Source organism: Dunckerocampus dactyliophorus, chromosome 1 (genome assembly GCF_027744805.1).
Source record: "Dunckerocampus dactyliophorus isolate RoL2022-P2 chromosome 1, RoL_Ddac_1.1, whole genome shotgun sequence".
In the NCBI taxonomy this organism is placed as follows: Eukaryota; Metazoa; Chordata; class Actinopteri; order Syngnathiformes; family Syngnathidae; genus Dunckerocampus; species Dunckerocampus dactyliophorus.
In genome coordinates this window covers 32,383,594-32,409,224 of record NC_072819.1, presented here as the reverse complement: position 1 = coordinate 32,409,224, position 25,631 = coordinate 32,383,594, and the positions used below count along the sequence as shown (strand labels likewise).

At 41.4% G+C, this 25,631-nt stretch overlaps 1 protein-coding gene across 1 annotated transcript in view; it reads right to left on the bottom strand.

Moving 5' to 3' along the window:
- The window catches only part of LOC129185620 (RNA-binding motif, single-stranded-interacting protein 2-like), a 28,836-nt gene extending 3,697 nt beyond the window's left edge, over positions 1-25,139 (bottom strand). The window contains exons 1-11 of the mRNA XM_054782916.1: positions 24,989-25,139; positions 14,627-14,811; positions 10,930-10,988; positions 9,269-9,360; positions 5,278-5,435; positions 5,075-5,154; positions 3,039-3,148; positions 2,920-2,966; positions 2,749-2,842; positions 2,611-2,661; positions 2,426-2,536 (exon numbers count right to left, since the gene is read on the bottom strand). Coding sequence (XP_054638891.1) covers positions 2,426-2,536; positions 2,611-2,661; positions 2,749-2,842; positions 2,920-2,966; positions 3,039-3,148; positions 5,075-5,154; positions 5,278-5,435; positions 9,269-9,360; positions 10,930-10,988; positions 14,627-14,811; positions 24,989-25,063 — 1,062 coding nt within the window. The 5' untranslated portion in view covers positions 25,064-25,139. The remainder of the gene's footprint in view (positions 1-2,425; positions 2,537-2,610; positions 2,662-2,748; positions 2,843-2,919; positions 2,967-3,038; positions 3,149-5,074; positions 5,155-5,277; positions 5,436-9,268; positions 9,361-10,929; positions 10,989-14,626; positions 14,812-24,988) is intronic.
- Between the last annotated feature and the right edge of the window lie 492 nt (positions 25,140-25,631).

The window sequence follows — 25,631 nt, the reverse complement described above, 5'->3', positions numbered from 1 at the left end:
ATACCAGGGGGAAAGTTTAACCATCATGATAAAGCAGTATCCGAAGTACAAAAAAACATACAACCAACAATACCGATAAAGTCTCATTTTCAGGGGAATCCCCACTCACCGTGACAGATTTTCACCGCTGCACCGTGCTGGGATTGGAACACCAATATAAATATATTATATTTGGATTATAAATATATTTGTTCATATGATGCACACAGAGCAATGAACAACTTCACGCTCTGTCTCCTTTGTGCTCTGTTCTCCTTGCGCTGTGAGGCGTTCAGGCGCACTCGTAATTGTGAGTGTTACGTGTAAGCACTAATTGTTTTTCGTTTTTATTCACGTACCCCCATGACAATTGGTGTACCCCTCAGGGTACACATACCCCACTTTGGGAACCTAGGACATACTGTAAACATGTACAAATAGTGTCTTTCTAACAGTGGTACATGTATTGTTCATGTATGCCGTACATTTTAGTTTATTTTTTAGTTATTACCGACAGACTATTTTAAGAGAAAAATATATTACATAAAAAAAAAATAAAAAACCTGTGAATACTGAACCGCAAATGTGTGGGGTTCCACTTTGAATCAATAACGTATTATAAGAGATTAATTAATGTGAACAATTATAACTAAATTTTAAGACCAGCTGAAAAATTGCAAGAATTTACATTTTCCACTGTTGTTCCAGGTAGAGCTTCAAAATACAAAAAGAAGAAATGGGAGTGAGACAAAACATCTTGAGTAAGCACTTCATGCAAACAACCATTACAGTGAAATAGGCTGTTCATCAGATGATCAAAAGTCTTTAAAAGCCAAAATCTTGGCAAAAATGTGGATTCAATGTCATTTTCTGTCAGGTATTAAAACTGTCATGATCTCTTGATGGCAAAGAAAAAACAGCTTTCTCTCTTTGAACGTGGTCGGATTGTCTAGCTGCATAAGCAAGGCCTCTCGCAGCGTGTCATTGCTGCTGAGGTGGGACGCAGTAAGATAGTCATTTTAATCTTTTTAATCCTGAGGGTTATGGAGGAAAAAAGTCAAGTGGTAGACCCAAAAAGAAATTCACCGGCCCTCATCTCCTTCAATGCCACAAAATTGGCCGTTTGAAATTTGCACAAGAGCAGCAAACATGGGACATTGAAAGGCTAAAGAAAGTTTTATTCTCCGATGAGAAAAAATTTTAACTTGACAGTCCTGTTGGCTTCCAACGTTATTGGCATGACAAGGAGATCCCACCTGAGATGTTTTCCACACACCACAGCGGAGAGCCATCATGATCTAGGCTGCTTTTTTCCTTCAATGGAACAATGGAGCTTCAGGTCGTGCAGGGGTGTCAAACGGCAGCTGGCTATGTGGAGATGTTACAGGGGGCATCCCTCATGACTAAAGACCCTAGTCTGTATGGTAATGACTGGCTTTTTCAACAAGACCACGCTGCAGTTCACAATGGCCACCTGACAAAGGACTTCTTCAAGAAGAACAACTTCATCCTGCATGTTCCCCTGATCTAAATCCCATTGAAAACATTTGGAGATGGATGGCAAGGGTGGAGCAACAGTGGAGCAACATTCCCACATGCCTCCTGGAACCAATTTTTGAGGGGATTTACAGGAATGGCGCAGCTACTCATTACTGAGTTCTTTTTTGATTTTACTTTTATTTTAGGGGTGTTTCAGGTTTTTTGAGCTACAGTATTAAACTTTTGATGCAAATGAACAGCCTTTTTCAGTTTAATGGTTGTTTGCAATAAAATGCTTACTCAATTTTTTTTTTGTCTGACTCCATTTCTTCTGTTTGCATTTTGCTCTACTCCTTAAGACCAAGATAAGATAAGATATACCTTTATTAGTTCCACAAGGGGACATCTCAGTACAGTGTAAAATGTAAATTCTTGCAATTTTTCAACTGGTCTTCAAATTTTGCGTATTTTGTTCTACATCCGTCCTCTGCTCTATTTCAATTATTGATTTATATACAAAAGGAAGAGCCCGATTGATATTGATTAGCGATGCTTGTGGGAGCTAGGAAGAGATCATCCATCTATTTTCTATGTTGCTTCTCCTCATTAGGGTCGTGGGTATGCTGGAACCTATCCCGGCTGACTTCGGGCGACAGGCGGGGTACACCCTGGACTGGTCGCCAGCCAATCGCAAACAACCATTCACACTCACATTCATACCTATGGACAATTTAGAGTCACCAATTAACCTAACATGCATGTTTTTGGAATGTGGGAGGAAACCGGAGTACCCGGAGAAAACCCACACACACACGGGGAGAACATGCAAACTCCACAGAGATGCCCGATGGAGATTCTTCTTCCCGATCTCCTCACTGTGTGGCCAACAAGCTAACCACTCGGCCACCGTGCGGCCGGAAGATATCATTAGTACCATACTGGAAAAAGACTGAATGATGTTACTAACCGTGCCACTGCTGCCTATGGACAGGTGGCTGAGCTGCTGTGCCAGGGGCCCCATCATCGACGTGGGCTGGATGGACATGGTGTGGTCCATCCCTGGTGTCAGGACTGCTCCCTATTAAAATTTACCATTTGTGAAAGATAAAAATCAGCAAAAGCGCAAGTAGCTATCAAATATGAGTTACTCACTGTGGGCGGCATGATGTATGACTGGTGGTGTAGCCAGGATGGGTTGTGTACCTGGCATGGCACACAACAAGATTATGCTACATTTACCAAAAGAATCTAGTTCAGAACAAATACGTAAGACATGAGAAAGACATGTACCTGGTAGGTGGACACAGGTGAGTGCATGTAAGGGGAGAGCGAGGTCGGCCCGAGCATGCGGTTGGGAGCGATGCTGTAAGGGGAAGAGTAGAACCTACAGAGATAATACAGGTGTTAGTCACCCCACAATGATGCCATTCACTTTGGAGTGTGTGCGTTGGTGGCACCGACCCGTTCTGTAAGGCTGTGGTGGGGTCGTATGTGAGGGTCATTCCTCCCTGCAGGGAAATTGACAAGGTGATTGCATTCATGCAAGACTCACACTCAGAAACAGAAAAAAAGAAACTCACAGTCTCTCCATCTCTGGTCCAGCTTCGGCCATTATGCAGGTATTTTCCTTGACTCTGGCGCTTCTTCTGGCCTCCGTCAGCAAATTTACATAATAGGGGCTCTGGTGGCACTAGAGGGGAGCATTCAAAATATGGAGAACATAGACATACAACTGTGTAAGAGATGAGACTACATTTTTAAAACTGTATTTTAATTGAATGAAAATTCTCAACATGTTGGCTATGTAAGAATTTTCTCTGTTTCCAGAATTTTCTTGTCTTCTTGTCTGTTTTCTTCTCATAATGCAATGTTGTTTTCAGAACTGAGACAATTTTGTTTTTGTTCATTTCATAAGTTAAAGGTGCTGTCTGCGTTGGTTAGGTACTGCATGGGGGGGGGGGCGCAAATTTTCAAATGTGCATTATAATCCGCCCTCTTCCTGTTCAGACATTGCAAGCGAAGCCCCATGTAACACACACAAGCACACTAGTTATGTTTGTTAGGTAGCGATTTGGTGAAGTTTAGCTATTAATGTTAGCTACTGTACCATTGAATGTATATCTACACTATTATTAGTTGTTTAACTTCAAACTGTGACAAATACAGACATTTATTTGTTCAATCTGTTCTTTTAAATCACTATTGGTAGCATCTGCTAGCCGGTAGTGTTCCTCTTATAGTTTTAAAAGTATAATATCAAAGTGTAATTTTGAACCAGAGAGGTACGCCTTTAATTTTTTTTTTTATTTTATTCCGTAAACATCCTTCCTTGTTAGCATCCTATTAGATAGCAAACAAAATGGCAACCGGAAACGGAAGTTACGTCGCCCATCTATGATGTCATCAGAGGTTGACTCTCAAAAATGTTAACACAGAACATGTTTTGCAGTTTTACATGCAGAAAACAATTCTAAATTCATATAAATGACAAATGAAAGAGATACATGAACATTTAAGGTTCGGTCAGTGAAGACGTGACTGTTCCCATAGACACGATGCATCAGACACCATCCATCCATCTTCCATGCCGCTTATCCTCACTACGGTTGCTCTAATGTTATGCTGGAGCCTATCCCAACTGACTTCGGGCGAGAGGCAGGGTACACCTTGGACTGGTTGCCAGCCAATGGCAGGGCACATATAGACAAACAACCATTCACACTCACATTCATACCAATGGACAATTTAGAGTCACCAATTCACCAATGCATGTTTTTGGAATGTGGGAGGAAACCGGAGTACCTGGAGAAAACCTGCACGCACACACAGGGAGAACATGCAAACTCCACACAGAGAGATGCCCAACGGAGATTCAAACCCAGATCTTCCCGATCTCCTGACTGTGTGGCCAACATGCTAACCACAAGGCCACCGTATGGCCATACATTATTAATGTTTCCAACTATAAAATAGTGAGGGTAGTCTGCTTTCTTAGCGCTGTTCCTTATAATACTATTTAAGATGCCCCAAGTTGCTCTAATGTTATTTTTATTCTAATCAAGTAATTGCGGGAAAAAATTAATTTAATCAATTTTGGAATAATGCTATGACACAAAAAAATGTGGAAAAAGTGAAGCGCTGTGAATACTTTACAGATGCACTGTAACTCATGGCACAACAGGAAGATGGTGTCCATGTGGTGTCTCAATGCCACATGGTGTCTTTGGGGAGAGTCACGCCTTCATTGAAGGTAAAAGTTAACTTAAATGTTCATTTATCCCTTTCATTCACCATTTATGTATATTTCTACTGTATATATGGATTTCAAACATTGACTTTTAACATTTTTGGCTTTGATTGACATTTTTTCTTATGGGAAAATTTGATTCGGTTAGCATACGTTACGTCAGCCCTTCTGGAACGAATTAAGGACACTAACCAAGGTTCCACTGTTTTTCTCAAAATGTTAGCACCACCTTCTGTAAAGCGTCAGCATTTGCATGACCGCTTGGGACGTCATTTTTATGTGGACAGCTACTTTTTAAAACACTGTTTTTCTTTTACAAAAAGAAAAACTGCATTCAAAACAAAACAAAACAAAACAAAAAGTACTCACCTGACACTCCAGGTGGAGTCTTAATATATTTTCCATTAAAATGTTGGATGATAGCCTCACATTTCTCTGTCGACTCCATCCTACCAGAAAAGGTTTAATACAGGCTTGACATGAGGTAACGTTGTTTTGGTCAGTGTTTAACACGTACATGAAGACCAAGTTAGCTTGGATATTTAAGCCATGTGATTAAATATCCAGAGTACCTGGCAAAGCCCACTCCTCGACTGGTTCCATTAGCGTCCCGCAAGATGCGCGTGGAAATGGCCTGGCTGAAGGGCTTCAGCATGTTCTCCAGTTCCTGCTCGTCCATGGACAGCGGTAGATTGGAAATGTACAAATTGGTGGGGTCCTGCTCCTGTTGCTGAAAGCAGAGACGTCAACAAGTAAGAAAGTGACAGGACCATGTTTTACTGTCTAAACATCTTCATTTGAGAAAAAATGTGGACGTCTTTACTACTGAATTCAAGAAGTGAGTCAGAGCAAAACACGAGGGTGGTGTCCTCGTGGATCTCGCTGCCACATCACATCTTTGTCAACAATCGAGTCTTCAGTCAAGGTAAAAGGGATGTTAAACGTTCATTTATTCTTTTATATGCATTTCAAACTATTTTCTGCATTTGTTTGTTTTTTGGCTTTCTGGAACAGATTAAATAGATTTGCATATCATATCAGCAAACTTGATGGAGCCAGTTTTCGGTTAGAGTAGGACCTCTGTGGGCACGGATTCATGACGCCACTCATTACAGTGATGATTTATATGAACCATTCTTTTTCCGGGGTGGAACGGTTATCCGACGTACATCTTCAATCATTTTTAAAAATAAGAATTATGTACACAAGTTTTCTCTCATTTACACAGGGTCAAAAGTATACTGTATAAAGTACATAGTGTAATCTCAACCTTTTTATAAGTGATGCTGAAGGTTCCGGAAGGTCGTAACTTGACAAGGCCAAGTCTTATTAACTTCTCATTCATAATCATGATTGACTGCAGCTGATTTCTCTTTGGCTTTGGCTCCAGTGAAAGTCACAATAATGGGAAAGTCCGCGTAACTCGCTCTAAGAAGGAGAACTATAAGTTGGAAAAATCTTGGGGCTATTTCTGGCCAATAAAGACGGAATTTACCGTTAAATGCGGAATCTCGGGGAAAGTGAAATAATGTCAATGAAATGATGTCATTGTGACGAGAATGAATGTTCGTGTGGGGAAGTATTCCCTCGGTGGACCGCTCAGCCGTGGCGCGATCGCATCACAAACAACCGACTCGCTCCCTCTCGAACTAAACATGTCAAACGGCGGCAAAAACCTCTCTTAGGGAACGTGGATGGAAGCTAGCAGAGTGTGGCTGTGTGTGTGCGACTCAGGTGTACACTGTGTTGTGTTTTACCACTTTAATGTGAGCGAGCGTTTTACAATGCCCGCTAACGGCGTGCAAGTTCTGAGTTAAAAAGACAAGAGGCACGTTTATTCTTCCACCCAGCTTGTCATAGCCGTCAAGACAAAGTATCAAAACGATTGGAATTACATCCATCCATCCATCCATCCATCCTCTATGCCGCTTGTCCTCACTAGGGTATGCTGGAGCCTATCCCAGCTGACCGGGGTACACTCTGGACTGGTCGCCAGTCATTCGCAGGGCACATATAGACAAACAACCATGCATTCATACAATTTACACATTCATGACAATTTAGAGTCTCCACCACACGGAAAAAAACACACGGAGAACAGAGATTCAAACCCAGATCTTCACGAACTCCTGACTGTATGTCCAACATGCTAACCACTAGGCCACCGTGTTGCCGGAATTGCATCTTACGTCTTCCTTAATCACAAGCATGGGCATTCCAGTTTGTTTTATTTTGGAACAATGTGTGCAGCGGTTGACATGCCAGGAGAAGTTAGGCAGGCTACATCCATTCCTCAATTTCTAGGCAAAATTGGCCAATGACGTATTGCATCAATTCATGTAAGGATTTTTGCATTTAATTAATGGACATTTCACTCACTAACCCAAAAAGCACACACTCTATGCTGGTAAAACAAGTTTAAAAGATAAAAAACGGAATTCTAAAAAATTTAAACGGAAAAAACAGACTTTATAAGGTAAAATAAATGCCCAATTACTCCAATTTCATCGGATCTCTGAGCAAAAGAAGCTCCTGTCTCTCATGCTCCCCTTTACTCTTTGTTGTTATTATGGCAATGCCAAACAGGCAGCTGTCCATGCTGGACTGGCCTCTTAAAAGGACGAGGGCACGGGAACCAGGTAATGTGATATCCAAACGGGATTGCTTCCCGATGACTCTCCCTCCATGGATGATCTAAAATCCTTTTGTGCGGTCACTTAGTGGAAAATCACAACAAAGACATCTCAGACAAAGAACTTTGGAAATGATCTGAAGAGGATCTAAACTGCTGTTGGTGCTTTCATCATCTCCCTACCGGGACAACTTTATTGTGCAGTTTGTGTGGTGGTAAGTCACAAGGAACCATGCCGTTGTATTCACATGATAGTCCTGACCTTTAATAGTGACACCAGCACTCTGCAGCAATAACCCAATCATGCGGCTATTCTAAATCCCAACTTTAAATGGTAAAAAAAATACGCTATTAACCTAGTTTGACCTTTGTGTCCTATGTATAACATGTGTCCACTGTCCTTTTCCTTCCCATCTTCACCAAAGTAGCCCAGTATCATGGCAGATAACCTGCGTGTCCACCCGTGTAATCATAGTGAATATTCATTATCTCAGAATGTAGATAGCATAAAAACTTGTAAACGCAGTGTGAATTAATTTCCATCCCATTAGCGACGCATGCGTGACCGCTATGACCTGCAGTGAAGGTGATCTATTCCCCCACCCACTTTCCTCCTCACCTCCTCCCTTTGCAAATAAACGAACAAGCTCCAAGCCCATGACAGCAAGTGCGGGAGAGTCACTGATGCTTTCAAGTGCCAATGAATCAGGCAGTAATCTGACGTAAACATAAGCCTGCTAGTAAACTCACCGTGAAGGGGTGAGTGAAAATCAACTTATTTTGTGAGCGGGAAGCCGTATGAATGTCAGCGATCCAGCTTAACGGCGGATCAGCTTTCCCAGGGTGTCGCTGGTGTGTGAGACTGACTGCTATAATCTGGTTGAGGGAAGGCCAGCGGACAATGCTGCATGTGTGATTGTCTCGTATTCTCTGTGTGTGAGAGTATGTGTGTGACGACAGGCCGGGTGGCTGGACACTGGGCCCTGCTGACTGGGGAGCTGCTCAGACACTGAGTCAGATGCCACCACAGAGAACAGGCAGCTCTTTTGTACAGGGAAACGCTCCCCTAGCGCTGCCACCACTATGAAGCATGACACACACACACACCCCCATATGTATGCACATCATACACACTTGTACCTGTGTGCATTCATAGGGTCCTGTTTGTGCGTCCACGTATTCTACAGAACCTATAAATACGCTGGCTCAAGCATATGCCCATGGTAGCGTGCCAATGCAAACATGCATTCCTGCACAAACACACACACACACACACACACACACACACACACAAGTGGCACCTTAATTGTCATATTGTTGTGCAGCGTGCCTCGTATGACAAAGAGGAATACAGTAAAAAGCCTGATGTAGTTTTCAAATTATGTTTGTCACTATATGGACACTATATGGACAAAATCTTTGGGACACTTGAACTGATAAATTAAGAGGGTTAGGTTACTTGAGTTGGACTAAGTACACTTGAATCTTAATTCTATGTCTTAAAGTAAATTATTTGCTGAGTTTGAGGCCCTCTTTCTACACTCCAGTGTGCAAAGCAAGGTCCATAAATGCATGCTTGGATGGATATGCTGAGAAAGACCTTGGGATCCATGACCTCAAGCCTATTAAATAAAACTGGTATGAACTAGAACAGCTATTGTGAGCAAGCAAGCCCCCTCTCAGCCCCCCAAAATCAGTGACCTCTGACCTCACAAATGTTGATAAATAGACAAAAAGACACACTCCAGCATCTTGTAGAAAGCCTTCCCAGAAGAGTGGAAGTTGTTATAGCTGCAAAAGGAAGAACAACATCTACTTTTCTTGGGTGTGAGGGCTGGGTGTCCTGACACTTTGGTCTACATAGTTTGCCTCACATTTTGACTAAAGCACATTCCAGGTTGTAATAGTAACGTGTCCAGTGGAGGTCGTACCTTGGCCATCTGAGCCTGCACGCCCCCCGCCTTCAATGCCGTCACTGCCTTCTGAGCCGAGGATGGATTGTCAAAGTCAACAAAGCCATAGCCTATGGGAACACAGAAAGATATACTGTAACTATCAAATAGCAATGCATGTACAGCAATTCAAATTCACAAATAGTGGAGTGTAATTCTACAGCACAGAGGTCGACATGTTTTAAGTAAGTCCCTTCTAGACTTGTTAGCAATGTACAGTTAACACAGAGGAAATACTGCTTTTCTGTTAAAAGCACATCGGGGATATGCCTTATTATCCATATCATTCACTTTGTTTCCGCATGATGAGTGTTCACATTATTCATGCAGCATGTGTGACCTCTGTGTAACCCGTAAGTCTGCAGCCCGCTCACATGCACCTTCTGTGCATGTTCATATAAACAACATGTAGAGCTAGCAGTATATCTCTGAGCTTGTAAAAAAAAACATTGCAGGGGTCTGCATTCTACATGGAGGCCCAAAGATGAGTGCAAGTCAAAGAGAAAGACACTTAACATTGTTTCAACTTTCTCGAATGGTCTGCCTAAACAAAACTCAATTTCTGTACTCTTGGCGACTAAAAACTTTTTTCAGTGCCCTGATTCCTGGCACACTAATGATAACACTGATGTACAAGATGCACTGACTGACATCAGCAGTCAAAAAAGTTAGGCTAACCACAAACTTGTTTTGCAGAGTGTGGTTGTGTGGAAATTCTGCACCTAAGACTTTGCTTATCATGAAAGCATATTGAGCCTAAAGTGTCTCCTTGATGCAAAACACATTGCTATCAATCTAAGTTGATGAAGCTTGACGATATATTTGTCTCCCGCCGTATCCCCGCGCACTGTCGCCTCTCCATTCATGTGTGTGTGATGAAGATGCTCGCATCCTCTTTCTCCGACGGAACGCCGCGCCCATCTCGTTGACGTGTGTGCTCCACAGCGGAAAAAGATGCGAGCGTCTTCGTCACATACACAAGAATGGACAGGCAACAGTGCGCAGGGACACGGCGGGAGACAACTATAACACCGAGCAATTTGTGAGGTCTGATGTTTTCGAGGAGGCATTTTAGTGATGCAAATGTATTACTCTTTTGAACGGATATTGTTTGGAGAAGCCAAATTGCTTACTTGTGTAACCCCAGCAACTACCGGGGGGGGGGAGTTCCCGTTGATGGGCTACACTGCTGATGGGGATGTCATACAACTTTATGTAAAAAATCCGAACTATCCCTTTAAATAGCCATGTTGCACCACTGTTTGGCACGCACTGTTTGGGAAAAAAAGCATTTCTTTTCTTAAAAGTTCAAGAAATCTTTTTGTGTAACGTCTTTCTGTGCACTAAATATTAAATTTTATGATGTGGACACCTGCGGCTTATAGTCAGGTGCGGCTTATGTATGTACAAATCTTTTTTTCTCTGTAAATTTTGTGTGTGCGGATTATACGCCGGAAATTATGGTAGGTGATCCACAGTCGCCATGGAAATGGTAGACTGTATTGTCCTTATTATAAGTCAGTGTAAGGTAAGATTATAAATACAATTTAATTGTTAACCAACAATCCAAATTACAGTACAGCAAACCAACTAACAAGTATCACGTTTGCTCCATGCCTCAATATGCTTTTAATCCTCACCTTTGCACTTGTTGGTTGTCTTGTCCAGTATAGCCTTTGTTGAAACAATTTTCCCATATCTAAAAAAAACACAAAACGGAAAGCATTAATATGCATTACTTTTACATCTCATGTATTAGGTTCCTGCAAGGGAGTTTCTCTGTGAAATACAGTAAATGTATCGCTGACTTTGTTCAATGACTCAATTGTAACCTCCAACAAATTCAATGCAAGCTTCAGGAAGGGAGATGGCAGTACAGTTAATACACATTTTGCATGTTGTATTCATTTTAGCATGAACAAAGATGTCCATCATGACGTCGGTCATGCAGGTTTCTATTATGATCTCACAGTTGCATTATCCGTCCAGAGAGCTGCTTCAGTGGAATGGACAAATGCATCAGTGTGGCCCATATTGTCTATCAGTCGCCATCTCTCCAGGGATGTGCATGCACTGTAATGTGATACATCTCTTTTGGGCTGTCCTGTGCAATGCTGGCTCTCAGCCACATTCTCATTCTGCATTCAGCGGCCTCACTTCAGTCAGTGTCATGTCGTTCACCCTCTAGCCACACTGCTCTACATATACAAATATTGTTAAGGATTTTAATTGGGCTCCAATGCAAAGAGACCTTGTGTTGTGTTCTAAATTATGCTTATTACAGGTAGGGATGGACATAATTTTGTATGTTGCTTAATCGGTCTTGAGGAGACTAAGAAAAATGTAATGTAGTAATGGCTGCAACCAGCAGAGAAGCTGTTGATTGACTGGGTTCAGAAGGAGCAAGCCATCTATGTCAAACTAGAAAGTCCCTCCCTAAACAGAGGAGGTGGTTTGCGGTATCACCAATGTGCTGACTAGGGATGAGCTCGATACTTGTTTCAGACGAGTATCTGTTACGGATAATGCATTTTGCCGAGTACGAGCATGAAACAACAACAGCTTGTTATTATCCGTAATCGTGATGAAGGAAAATCCTCATTGGGTAACTACTTATGTATTCACTCTTCACACTCTGTGATTGGCCATTCACACACAGGTACCGCCCCATCCCTCTCACTCTTTCACACACAGACACAATATAGATAGTGACTCTCTGCTTGCTTGGTTCAACTCCAGCTCATGTTGTCTATTTTGCTCTATTTCAGTTTGTATGATATTTAAAGTTAGTTGGTAGACTTGTTTTGTTCCATGCGCGGTGCATTTGACAAGACAGAGTTGAAAACGGCTCATGTCGCGTTGGTAACTGCCTCCACTCCGGATGTTTTTTTTTTTAGGTTTTCCTCAGCTCAGCTCGTATCTAAAGTTACTTGGTAAACTTGTTTCATTATGTACGCGGTGCATTTGACAAGACAGAGCTGTAAACGGGTCGTGTTGCGCCGGTCACTGCCAGTGTTTTTTTTTCGTCTGCTTGCTTCTAATTTGGCTGGTGATATAAAGTCAGTTGGAAAACTTTGCTCGTAGTACTTTTGAGAAAAATACGCTTTTGAGAAAAATACAGTGAACAAGACTGACAGATTATTTCCCTGTTTGCCATCACTGGATGCTTGCATGAATCACCAACTTCACACAGATCTCTAAAAATAATTCAATAATAAAGTCTTACAGATCACTTACACACACAAACACTGTACACATAATATAGCAACTTCTGATCAATCCATGTCAATTTCATTTCTGGTTAAACCACGCCCACTTTTGGTTTATGCCCCACCCACTTCAAGTACAGATAATTTAGATGGGTGATATATATAGATGGGTATATATACAGATACAGATACAGATAGAGATACAGATAGTGGTGTACTCACTCATCCCTAGTGCTGACATCTCTTCATCTGATTTTCTCATTCCACTGGAAGAGTGACCACTAATGAGTTGTTTTGTTACCAAGCAGGTGAACGACTCACTGCTTTGCAGGAAAGTCCTTCACCAGCCACGTGTGTCCACAATAATAACAACCCTATATTGACCACACACAGGGGAAACACCTACTACAGACATAAATATGAAAACTCCAGACCCAAAGAACATAAGGTGAAACATCTCCAACAAGCAAGAAGCGTCCAATTTGCCTTGATTCAATCTTTGTGGATTCCCGCATTAAAGGATATAGTCATTTGTCAATGACGATTTCTTGACTAAAGTCCACCGGTTGGTTAAGTGCACATCTGTATTATTTATTTGACCTCCTGTAAAGCATGACTGTTTCATGGTGTCGTACTCCAAGCCATGCCCAGCAAGTGGACTGACATTGTGTCTTCTTAACATCTTCTAGTGCATATACAGTAATGCAAGCAGCTGAGTGCCTAACATTAAGACTAGTATTTATGATAGGTGCATGCATGCCGTGGTGTCGTCACACTAAATGATGCAGAGTGGAAAGAGGGACGGAAGACTCCGCATGTGTGAGGGAGAGGAAATTCCAGAGTCAAACCCAATGTCCATCCATGGTTAACAACCAGAGATGGACCAGGGCAAGGAGTGGAGCCACAGTGAAGGCACCCACAGACACAACTGCAAGCCAGGGGATAGAGAACCAACCCCCATTCCCTGCTCTCATCTGCCTACACAGTACATCTCCGATCCTGCACACGACTCTCCAAGAGGGGGAGGGGAGCTGTACTCTAATCGTATGCTCACATTTGTCACTCAAACTTTAGCAAAGTGAGTCTAATTCCATATATATCACACATCTCCATGCTGTTTTACATGACTGACTATAGCGATATTAATGAATAGATTTCCTCCAATAAATTGAATACAAACGCAATTCTCTTTCAGCCTCGTCACTGTAAGCGAGTTACGCTGACCCTAATGTGCAGTGCTAAAAGGGAAATTTCATGCAGTGATTTTATCAGGCTCTGTAAAAGTCGAAATATGAGAACCGCCCCCCACCCTACCCCTACGTCACCCCCAGAACAGAACAGAACTGAGCAGAACGCCACCTGACCCACAAACTCTGAACCCAATTCAGTCCACCCCCTCTGATTCTCTCCCTCCACATACACCCCCCCCGCCCCTTCATGCCACTGCCTTGTTTGTCTTTCCCATTCCCCTGGGCTTGCCGTTTCCTGTTGGGTTGGGCAGCCTCATGTGAGCCATTTCTTCCAGACAGCTGTAAAATAGCAGGCCTCTCCCTCTCTCCCTCCCTTACTTACTTGCTCAAGCTCTCTCACTCCCCTTTCCCTCCTTTTCTCTCACTCTTGTCCTTTGTCACAGTTTGTCTGCTCTGCTGGTTCTCATCACCAGGCTCCAGTCCTCAATTAAGCTGGCAAGGATCATTCATCTCCGCCATACTTGTTTTAATGACTTCCACTGGAGCTCCAACAAACATGTCCAATTGATTGGTGGATACTGCTGTTTCATGTCAGACCACTTTTTTAAAGACCATGATGAGGTATTTAATACAACTTAGAACACGAGCAGACAATAGCATACTACTCATACATGTTTTATTGAACAATAAATAATTACTTTCAGCGAGACTAAACATTGTACTTGTTGAAATGTTTGTGCATAGGTGCAACAAACTAAATGGCTCAACTTTGTAGGCTGTTTTTCCACCAAAAAATTATGGTAATTAACTTTCCATCCCAGAAATGCTCTTCTTCATCATTCACCTGTCACCTCAGCTCCTCTAATCTGATTCATGTGTGTCCACAGGGAGATTTATTAAGGTGCACATTCTGATAAATAATTTATTGGGTGACTTACGGCTGACAGAGTTTGACCAGATCCTGGTCTGTGGTTCCTGGGTGGAGGCCACGGATATACAGGTTGGTTTTGCTCAGCTGCTCCCCGCCACTATTGCTGCTGCTGCTGCCGTTGCTGATAGTGCTGGTGTTGCCGCTGCTGGGGCTTGGAGGAGCCATCTGATGATTGGAGGACACATACGTCTGCTGCAAAACACATTTAGGTTCCTGTTATATTTGGATGTACACTCGTTCCTCGTTTATCGCAATTAACTGGTTCCAGACCCACCCCAAATTTCCGCGAAGTAAGATTCAATATTAATAAACGGACTATTTTTGTAGAGCATAGGAAACCTGTTTGACTTTATAAATAAGATTTTCACCATTATTAGAGCCCTGTAAACATGAAATAACACCCCTATAGCCACCTTTACACTCCTATTATTCTTAGTTGCGCAACACTAATGCACAGGCTACGGGATCGCTGCAGGGACATAAGAGACGGCCACCACTCGTAGCATATAGCATGCTACAGCGCTAACGAGTTAGCCTCCAATTTATTTGCTCTAAACATAAGTAAGTGTTTCAAGCAGAATGGGGAAGAAGCCAAAAATTTACCACTTCGCCAAGGTGGACTCTATGCACTGTTAAGGTAATGTAATCTAAGGTACTGAACATCTCATCACTGTAACATTACTGACGTCTAGTGACCGGAATACTACATATGACTTGTATTTCAATATTTTTTTACTAATAATAGGCCATAGTCAACCACAAACAGCGATCACTTATTAATCATTCATCTTTGAAAACCTGCAATAGAGCGAGGGACGACTGTATGGTACTTCTCTTACACACATTGTTACTTCCCTTCAAATGTATCCAAGAGGAAACGCAGCAGTGATAGGATCATTTTGTAAAGACATCTAAATTTGACCTGAAATGTATTCATGTCGAGTGAAGTAAAATAGGTGACCACAAAGTATCCCGCTGAACACTTACAAAAAAATAGACAAAAGTAAAATTGAGGGTAGTTGCAGGCAGTGTTCCATCTAAGCTGCGTGCCTGCGCAATTGTGCACTGCTCCAGCTTTCTCAGCGTACAGCGAATGTATGCTGCGCACACAATAAAAGCCAACCTGAAATGTAAATAAACACGTAAACACGTAAGAATTTATTCTGTACCATTTTGCAATGCACCTCCGTGAGTGATCTGATCATTAATTGGATGAGATCATTTCACGGCTTGTTTTATCCTTGCTGCCTTTTGAACACACAAATATACAAAAATGACAGAATAGAAGTTGGACCACCTCAAATTCTCAGGATTTGGACAGGTGTGATACTACAGTGTGCACGTCTGAAGGTGCTTACAGGTGTCCAAAGGAATGCTCAGGTCGTTTGTGTGTATGCACAGACACTTGAAAAATGATGGTTATGGTTATGGTTTAATTTATTTCGAACATGCATAAAGTTTAAACTGAATGCTTCATGTTACAATTCACAATTCCACACGTCCGAAAAGGAGTAGGAAGAAGCAGAGCTTATTTAATCCTACCCCCTCTCCGTATCACATCAATTGATAATACATATTAGTATTATTTTTTATTTTTTTAAACAAAACAAAAAAAATTCCCGTTGATATCCGGATCCACTTCCTGCCGTCTTTAGGGTTGTACTGTGAGTTCTCATTGAATGTAGATACATGAGTTCCTCATTTTACTACTTTGCAGGCAGGCCCTTGCAACGATGATGTCAAAGTCAAATGTTAATGAATGTAATCCTTCTAATTTCATGGTTCTTTCTTTGTGGGTTGTATCCTCCCTTCTCCTGTCATGGTAATACGATGTTTAATATCTATCCAGATCGTTGACATCAACAAGCACTCTTGCTTCTCAAGGGACCTCCATTTAGCTTGATGTAGAGTTTGCCGTTGGTGCTCCAAGTGCTTTGAATCTTTCCCTGCTTTCTCAAGTCTCATGCTTTCTTGGCGATGTCAGCGTTGCATTTTGTCAGATGCTCATTCATGTAGACGTTTGTGCCTCTCAGCTTTTTTGTGTTTTTGCAAGTGCCGATGGTGTATGGCAATATGTTGCTTTGTTGAAGGAGCATCCGTTCCATTTGGTTCTCTTCTGTTTTGGACGGCCCTGCCTTTTGACCTGAGTGTTATTCAGAGCCCTGTGAGAATCACTTTGTTCATTCGTGCATTCTGCTCCATCTCATCAATTATATTTCTCATTATATTTTCCTTTGCTTCTTTTTCTTCCTCAAGAGCAGCATTATCCTCCAATAGTGCCTTGATATCATCCTGTAGAACGTTGATATCATTGCATAATGCTCGATTTTCTTCCATAGGGTTTATAGCCTCCTTAAGAACAGGGCGCAAGGCAGCATTATCTTCCAATAATGCATTGATATCATCCTGCAGAACCCTCACATCCTTGCATAACATTGTGTTTTTAGCTTCCTTAAGAGCAGCGCACAAGGCAGCATTGTCATCCAATAATACCTTAATATCGTCCTGCAGAACCTTGATATCATTGCAAAATGTTCTATTTTGTGCCATAGGGTTTTTTACCTCCTGAGGAGCAGCACATACGGCAGCGTTTTCATCTTGCAACTCCTCAGTTTCCTCTTGTAGGGCCTTGGTATCCTTTCTCAGTGCTATTTTCCTCCATAAGGTTTATGACATCATCATGGACCCCCATGATCATTTCGATGAGGTTTCTGTTCTGAAATTGAATCTGGAATTGCAGACTCTTCAAATCTTACCTTATTTTGAAATAATCTTGCTCTGTTTGTGATTGCAGACACCTAAATTCTTGCCTTGTTCGTAGTGCAGTACACTCTAGTATCTCACTCATCTCTTTCTTCAAGGCTTGTAATAATAGCAAATTTTGGCTTTCGAGAATATCTTCGAATTCTGAAACAGTTTTTTCTTTTGAGGTTTCGTCCTCCTCCTCACCGACTGACCCTATTTCTGATTTTGAATTCGTAGTTCCAGAGCCAGTATCATTTTGCTTTGTGTTTGGTATTGTTACTAGGAAACTGCTTTGAACTTCAGTAGTTAGCCAGTTAGCTTGACTTGCTAGCAGCTTGCAGCACTTGTAATTAGTTTATTCCAAGGGATCTGTATCTCTCGCCCATTCGAGTTAAGTCAGCAAGCAGTTCTCATCTTGTGTTTGTGAAGTGTAGTCAGTAAAGCACCAAATAGTTCAAATTTCAAGTATCATCAACAGAGCTCCTGCCATGTATGTCCTCCCCAGTCAACAAGGGGGAAAAAAAGTAATAAAAAAAATTTGAATTAGGGCGAACATTGGTTGCGGGGGAAATGCAAACATTTGAGTCGAACCTTTAATAACAACTCAGAAATTAGTGAAATTGAAAGATCCAGATAAAAGTATAGCCCGTACTATTATGAAAACACAGAATCCCTATATCTCCATGGGATAGGCTCCAGCATACCCCCGCGACCCTAATGAGAAGAAGCGGTATAGAAGATGGATGGATGGATGGATGGATGGATGGATAAACATCAAGCTTCAACAATCACATAACTAATAAATGGCTGAATGGATGTGAAAATGAGTGAACTTTCATCTACTGTAATTCATCAAAGCAACAATACCAGCCATCTTTATGTTATTAATGTCGACATGTCAGACCATTATACTAGTATGTTCATTTGAAACAGATTTTTTTTAAAGAGACGCATTAAATCTGCTACTTTAATCTCAAATTAAGATCTAAAGGGAACACAGTTTTGTTAATCCTTATTACCAATGTCAATCAATTTTAACTTCATTCGAAGCCTTGTGTATCAAAGACATTAAGCTTGTGGCAGAAATGCACCGGCTAAAACATAATAGCGATCACGGGAATGACATATGCATCACTCGTATGGCAATTTTAAAAGTGAAAGTTGCTTTGAGTCTAAAAACAAAAGTGTACGGAATTCAAACTAGCTGGAGTTGCTTTCTGCTTTCACATAAGCTTTCATGTTCCAGCATGTTTCCACTGTGAATTATTTGAAAGAGTTCCAATGGAAACTGCTAGCAGTGAGATCTGAGTTATATAGACGATATCCAGACATTGTTCCTGAAAAGAAACACATTGCTTCTAGGTGTTTCAGGAAACATGTTATACAAAACCAATTTCTTTGTATCTTTTCTTTTTCGATTATGCGACTTGTGTTCAAGTGTAGATACTACCAAACTGTCTTCTGTCTTCCAATATTAGTGGTTTAACAGAATATCACTGCAGTGCTTGGCCTTGGTATTGTCTCTGTGTCAGCGCTGGAGGAGGAGGAGGAACTGTTTGATTAGTCAGGGTCAGCAGGGCTGGCCCCTGGGAACAATGGGATGGTTTGTTGGACACTATAAGGACCAGCAGCTTATTAACAGAGAAAGGCTTATCAACAGACAGCCAAGCTAATTATGTCTCTCTGTTGGTCTCTGCTGCAAAATTGCAATAAATGACTCCAATTTTCAAACTCACAAAACAATGAGGATGCTCCTCTATGTTTGCAAAGTGAGAGTATAAAAGGTCTGTAGCTTGTGTGAATATAGTTTAGGGCTGTAAAACCAATGGAACTATGAGCAAGGGAACACATAATGACTTTATCACACACTATGAAAGGAGAAAATGTACAAACTCACAATCAATTGACTTAATTAGGCTGCATGCATATCAGTCACTTTACACAACCTGCATTAGCTGGACATTATTGTGGTTTACTTACTACATAAAAAATGAGTTCCTCTGATGTTAAAGATAATTGTTCCATAAACTAATTGGTCCTCCTCTCCTGTTAAGGTGAGAAGGTAGCGAAACTTGTACTGGGGCCAAGTGGATCAGTAACCCGACAGATCCAGCAGTTAGCACTCACTTGCAATGACGATATTGGAAGAGCACGGCTTTCATAATAATACAGTAATCCCTCTTTTAGCGCGGTTAATTGGTTCCAGACTCAACCGTGATAAGTGAATTAATCAAATATTTTCGGAATGAGGGCATAGAAAACTGGTTTATGACCTTCTTAAATACAGATTTTAACACTATTAGAGTGGTTGTTTGTCTATATGTGCCCTGCGGTTGGCTGGCGACCAGTCCAGTGTGTACCCCGCCTGTCGCCCGAAGTCAGCTGGGATAGGTTCCAGCATGCCCCCGCGACCCTAAAGAGGAGAAGCGGCATTGAAAATAGATGGATAGACATGAAATAACACTCCTATAGTCACCTTTACACACGTATTACCCAATATAGTAGCCACAATAACAGGAAATAAGACATATTAGACATAAATAAGACATAACAAAGACTCACACATTAAAATTGGGAGAGTTTTCTAGACAGCATACATACTCTACATGCAACATAAAAATTCAATGTTGACAATATGCGACTGGCAGGAGCGCAAGTTTAACAAAAACATAATTTATTCAATCTAAATTTGTCCATACAAACAAAACATGCATATTTAGGAATGTAACCTGCTAGCCATGTATCCTTACACAACCACAGCACCATGAATAACCTGAAATGTTTGAGCCAAGGTGGGAGCAAAGCAAGGCACTGATCCAATCGTGTGTTTGTACAGTGTGAGGGGCAGTATTTGCATGTGTTAAAGCCAAGCCTGCTTCTGCACTGAGGCGACGCCACCTCGTTCCTCCCCTACCAAACCCTTTTGAGTAGCTTGACATGCACCTCCAACTAAATCTAACCTGGCATTGCAGTGACACGGACCATAAGCGTTGTAATTGGTCGACTTTTAGTATATTATTTGTTTGTTCAGAGGGCATACAAGCCACCTTTCTGAACAGCTCCTCTCATTTCAGACCAACATTTACAATACAAGTGACTGTTTGATTAGTTCCAGCTCCAATAACACTCTCTGTTTTTTTTTTTTAATTGTCATTGTTCTCTACCGACAAAAAAGTCTAACAAGCTAAGTAGTCGAGTGTCGTGGTTTAGGTCAGGGGTCGGCAACCCTTACCGTCAAAACAACCATTTTGCCTCTTCTTCAGTAAAGAAAAAAGAGAGGGTCATTTCTTTCATTTTCTGAATGATTTCCTGGGTTTTTTTTATTCGAACAATAGATGCTCTGATATTTTTTGTGAACAATTCTTTCATGTAGTCTTCATCCGTGAACTGCTTCCCCCTCGTTAAGATCTCATGTGCCCCAACACTATCAGCTGCAGTTGAGTTTGGAGCATTCATCCACTTCTTGAAAGTATGTTTGCTCTGGTCAACGTTCCATATCCATCTGTACTTGGGTATTTTTCAGAAAATGCTGAGTGTTTGTTTTGAAAATGTCATTCAACATTACATTTTCGTTTGTTTGCTAATTTATTGCCACATATCAAGCACACGGGTAAGCCAGAGTCATTGGCAGTGAAGGCAAAGGAATACAGTATGTCCATGCAGAATTAAAATCTCTATTTTCTTCCAAGATTTTCCTTTTTAGGGACGTATTCATAGGTATGGATAGCTTACCGCAAAACTAGCACACTCACAAGACGTCTTTTTCATGTCTGACTGCACACGCCCCTGCTCCCTCTTCTCTTGCTCAGAATGCAGTGTAGATGCATTCACAGACTTGCAGTGAGTTGGATATTCCAAACTCTTTTTGAAAATGCACATTTCCTGTGTTAAAAAAATCACAGAGTTGGGCATGGGATCCACAACAAGGAAGCTGAATAGCTGGAGCCGTGGGTTGCCGACCCCTGGTTTAGGTAAAGATCTTTGCATGAACGGATTCACAACCACAGGCAATGGCATATGCACATATTCCAAAAATACACTTTCAAAATAAAACCATTGTTGTTTTAATCCACACATAAAAACTTGGATGTGGCCCACGGGCCGTACTTTTCCCAGATCTGCCCTGATATGTCATATTCATATTCATATTGTTAATGGTGACATTCTTGCAGACAGATCAGACATAAGAAGCAACACCAGCTCTTTGCCTCTGCTTTATGTTTTCCAAATTGTTGTAATTTGGTACTTTTCCATTTTACCAGCCTGAGAAAAGCACACAGGCACAGCCCATTCATGTCGGCCCTCCCTTGCAATCGCCCTCTCACTTCTTTAGCATCACTGGTGTGGTGTTTGTTTTCTCACAATCACGGCTCCTTCCGGTGCTTTCTCTCGCCTTCACACCGACTATCAGGAGGGATGCACCTGCACAGGCCTGCAAGATACAATCTCATGTCTGGCTAGTGAGGCCTGTCTAATAGGGATCTGCTTGTTAGTGTTAATCCCTCTCATGTGCTTTCCAGTAAGTGGGGAGTGTCTCATTAAAAGTGCTCTCCTTCTGAGACAAGGACATCAGTGAGTCACATCCAAACCGACGACCTCGGCCAGTCCGAGCGTGAGGTGTAAGGTAAAACCAAAGATGTGCCGAGTGCAGGTTGAGTGAGTCATTGTTTATTTTTGTTTGGGTGAGACCAAAACCTTCACCTATTTTGCTACGCTCCACGCCCCCTTATCATTTCACTCTGTCTTTACCTGCATCACATTGTCATCTCAGAGCATTCCTTGCATTCCTTTGTAATAAACAAATGTTTGTGTTTTCGTTCCTGTGCTATTTGCAGCTTTTTAGGGGTGAGTGTGTTGGCTTTGAGATTAGGGATCATGCTGTCAAGCTGGAGGTGTTTTTAGCAAGTACAACAGGCCTCTGTGCACACACAACACACACTAACAACTGTCATCTAAAATGATATAAGGCAAAAATGCAGGCCAGGCTTGCCATTCCCACAACAATAAAGGGACAAGAACTATGTTTTATACTTACAATATATTCCTACACTCTAAATGGCCCACAGAAAAATGTGCACGCAGTGACTGAAGAGGTGATTTGGAAGGAGCGGAGGTGGTGTCCAGAATGACTCAAGAACTGCTGTATCCAGCCCAAGTAGAACAGGATGTAAGAGCTTGATTATATCCATAACCAATCAGCACAATCTGCATCATTTTTTCTTCCAGTTAAGTTTGTTTTAATTCTAATGTAAACATCCATCCACCAGCCACAACTTCAAATCCACAAATTTGCACAATCTAACGACATGAAGACAAGAGCTGTATAATAAATATATTAACAATTACATCTGTTTATAATTGTGGTTGTAGCTTGCTGTGGTGTACAACTACACTGCAGCACACAATATGGCTTCTCGTTCCGATGCAGTGCAGTACAACAAATAGGCAACATCACTATGGGGAACTACCACTTAATCAACTGTTTTTCTTTTCTAACTATAGTTCTATATTGATTTTACATGGCAGAATTTTATATGAAGGGGTGTGTTTTTCCATATAGTTAGTTGTATTTGAATTTTACAATTGATTTGTTTTGAAAAATTAAGCATTTAATGCATGTTCATCAGACGGCACACACTGAGTCAACAGCCCCTGTGCTAGCTGGACTGAATTCATAACAGTCAGTTATGTAGTATCAGTTATGCATAATTCATTATTATGCCCACCCCAACAACCACAATGAATAACATATTTTTAAATGAATACCACTTTAAGAGTGTCAATAAAAACGCAACATTATGTTCATTTTAAAGTTAACATTTTTCATATAACCCTCAGCATTGTACACGTGTAACGAATGGTACAATAACTGTCAAACATGTTAGTGATTTGTTGTCATTGTTATCAATGACAAGCACTATTTGTTTTCACCTTTGAGTTTTCACCGTCAGTGTCACAAAACAGCTCTTTGTGTTGCGTTTAGCACCGTTTGCATTAATCTCTGCTGTTGCATTAAACAAAGAAGAAACATCCTACCTGTTTAGCAAAGAGAACCTTTAAAGGCATGATGAATATCATACTGCGAGCAACGTGATCTTTTGATTGCTTTGCAAAAAAAAAATAAATCAATCAACAACAGCAATCAAGGGTCCTTGACCTCGAGTGTTTAAAAGGTAAGACTGCTCTGCTACTGGCTCACTCCAGTTCTATTGAAAACCAACACAGATGCTATAAAAAAAGTCTCTTTTAGACAGTCTTCCAGCATCCTGAAGATGTCAGAACATGTGTGAACTTGACCACAGTAGTGGAGTACACTTCGAAGAAATCCGTGTATGTGAAAGGCACAGAGTGAGAGAGAGAGAGAGAGAGAGAGAGAGAGAGAGAGAGAATGTGAGGAAGTTAATAGAAAGCAGAGGAAAAGGGGGCGAAATCTTTTAATCCTTTTCTCGTCTCCGCCCTCTCGTCGCAGTCAAAGACACAAACCAGGAGTTAGCGATTGAAGCTGGATTTACAAGGCCTGCTTGTATGCCACTTTGGTGCTATGATAATGTCAAATGTGTCCAAATAAAGTGGTGCATGTCTTCTTCCAGGGAAGATGTTTGCAGAACCTCTCCCTTGGAATAAAACACATAGACTGAATCCAGGATTCCAGGAATTCCAGCCCATTAAATGTGAGCAATCTGAATCTCAGCCAGCCATGAAGCAGGGATGGGAATAACACAAGCAACAGAGGGTGGTGTTGATTTCAGCATTGTTCAAAAGCCGTATTACGATGGATCATTATGACTGTGTGCTTATTCACAGTCACACACTGGTCTCAAGCCTAATTCTTAGGAATGAGTACATATGCAATCAGTCTTAAACATATAGCACCTAAAAATACCAGTCCTAACCATATATATATACATTATGTCCAAAAATACCACAATGGAACGTGATCTAGTCTGTGTAGATATAGCCCCTTTAAAAATAGATTACAATGTCGGGCCATGAATTATTCATTTGAGCAAGTCAATCAATAATGGTCCTTACATTGGTCCATCTCTGATCTTGTTGCACTGCAATCAGTCGTTCCCATTTGGCCACATCATCGAAAGTGGCTATTATTTACAAGTTTTGTTTGTTACAGATCCATGCAAACGCCCGATCTCTCTCTCTGGGTCATTATTAGTGGGATTGAAGGGGTGGGGCATGTCGCTAGGCGTAAAAGAGCAAAGAAAAAACTTTGCCAACTTGTGATAAATTAAATGAAAACATCAACCAAGTAAAGATGTCAATGTATTCAATACAAATGAAAGAGTCTGAGTATAATTCGTCTTGCAGGACGATCACCTTATCATTACTATAAACGCTACCCTTAATTGTGTGTAGTAACGGAAGAGAAGAGCGACCACAACCAAGCACAACCAAACAGTTCCATGTTTGTTAAAAAAAAATAATAAAGCCATAAACGGTGCACACAGCCAGTCTGAGAGTTTCAACGCTCGCCTGTGGTCCACTTCTCTCAAGGACACTGCAGCTTAAAGCGGCCACGAACTGGCGCCGAGCTCGGAACAAGCGCGTCGATAGACGATTTATTATCATTCTTATGATATGTAAAAAGCCTGAGAGCAATAAAGTTTACCTTCTTGATGCTTTTGCCCTGGTAGCCGTTGTACGTGTTCACTCCTCCGGTCCTTGGCGGCACAGAGAGCAGCATTTTGACGCGGCGCCGTGTGCGGGGGAGCGGCGAGTCCAAGCAGCCAGGCAGCTGACGTCAGCCGGGGAAAGTGAGTGATTGGAGTCGCCTCTTTTCCCGGCAGTCGGAGGGTCTCCACACTCTACACGCACGGATGGGAGATTTCTCTCAGGGGTGCATGCGCAGGAGGCCCTCCAAAACCCTCCAATACATAGTCCCTCTCCATATCTTCATTGCATTTGGTAAAAGCAGCTCTGTGAGAGAAAATACACAATGCAATGGGATATAATAACTTTTACTTTAAATCTTAGAGTAATAGACAAGTCAGCGTAACCTCCAAAATGTATTGTAGTGTATATTTCTTGGTACTGAATTCACCTAAACAACTACTGTTTAAAGTATTGGGTTTAATTTAAGCACGTGGCCTTTAATAAGACAACACTGCCAAAACAAGAGATTAAAAATAATATTAGTATTAATAGGCTTACTTTGAAATGAACATTTGTATTTAAATCACACACAATCAAACATAAAACTATTTGGGTGTAGCTAAATTTAATTAATAAATATATTCACCTACTGATAATGT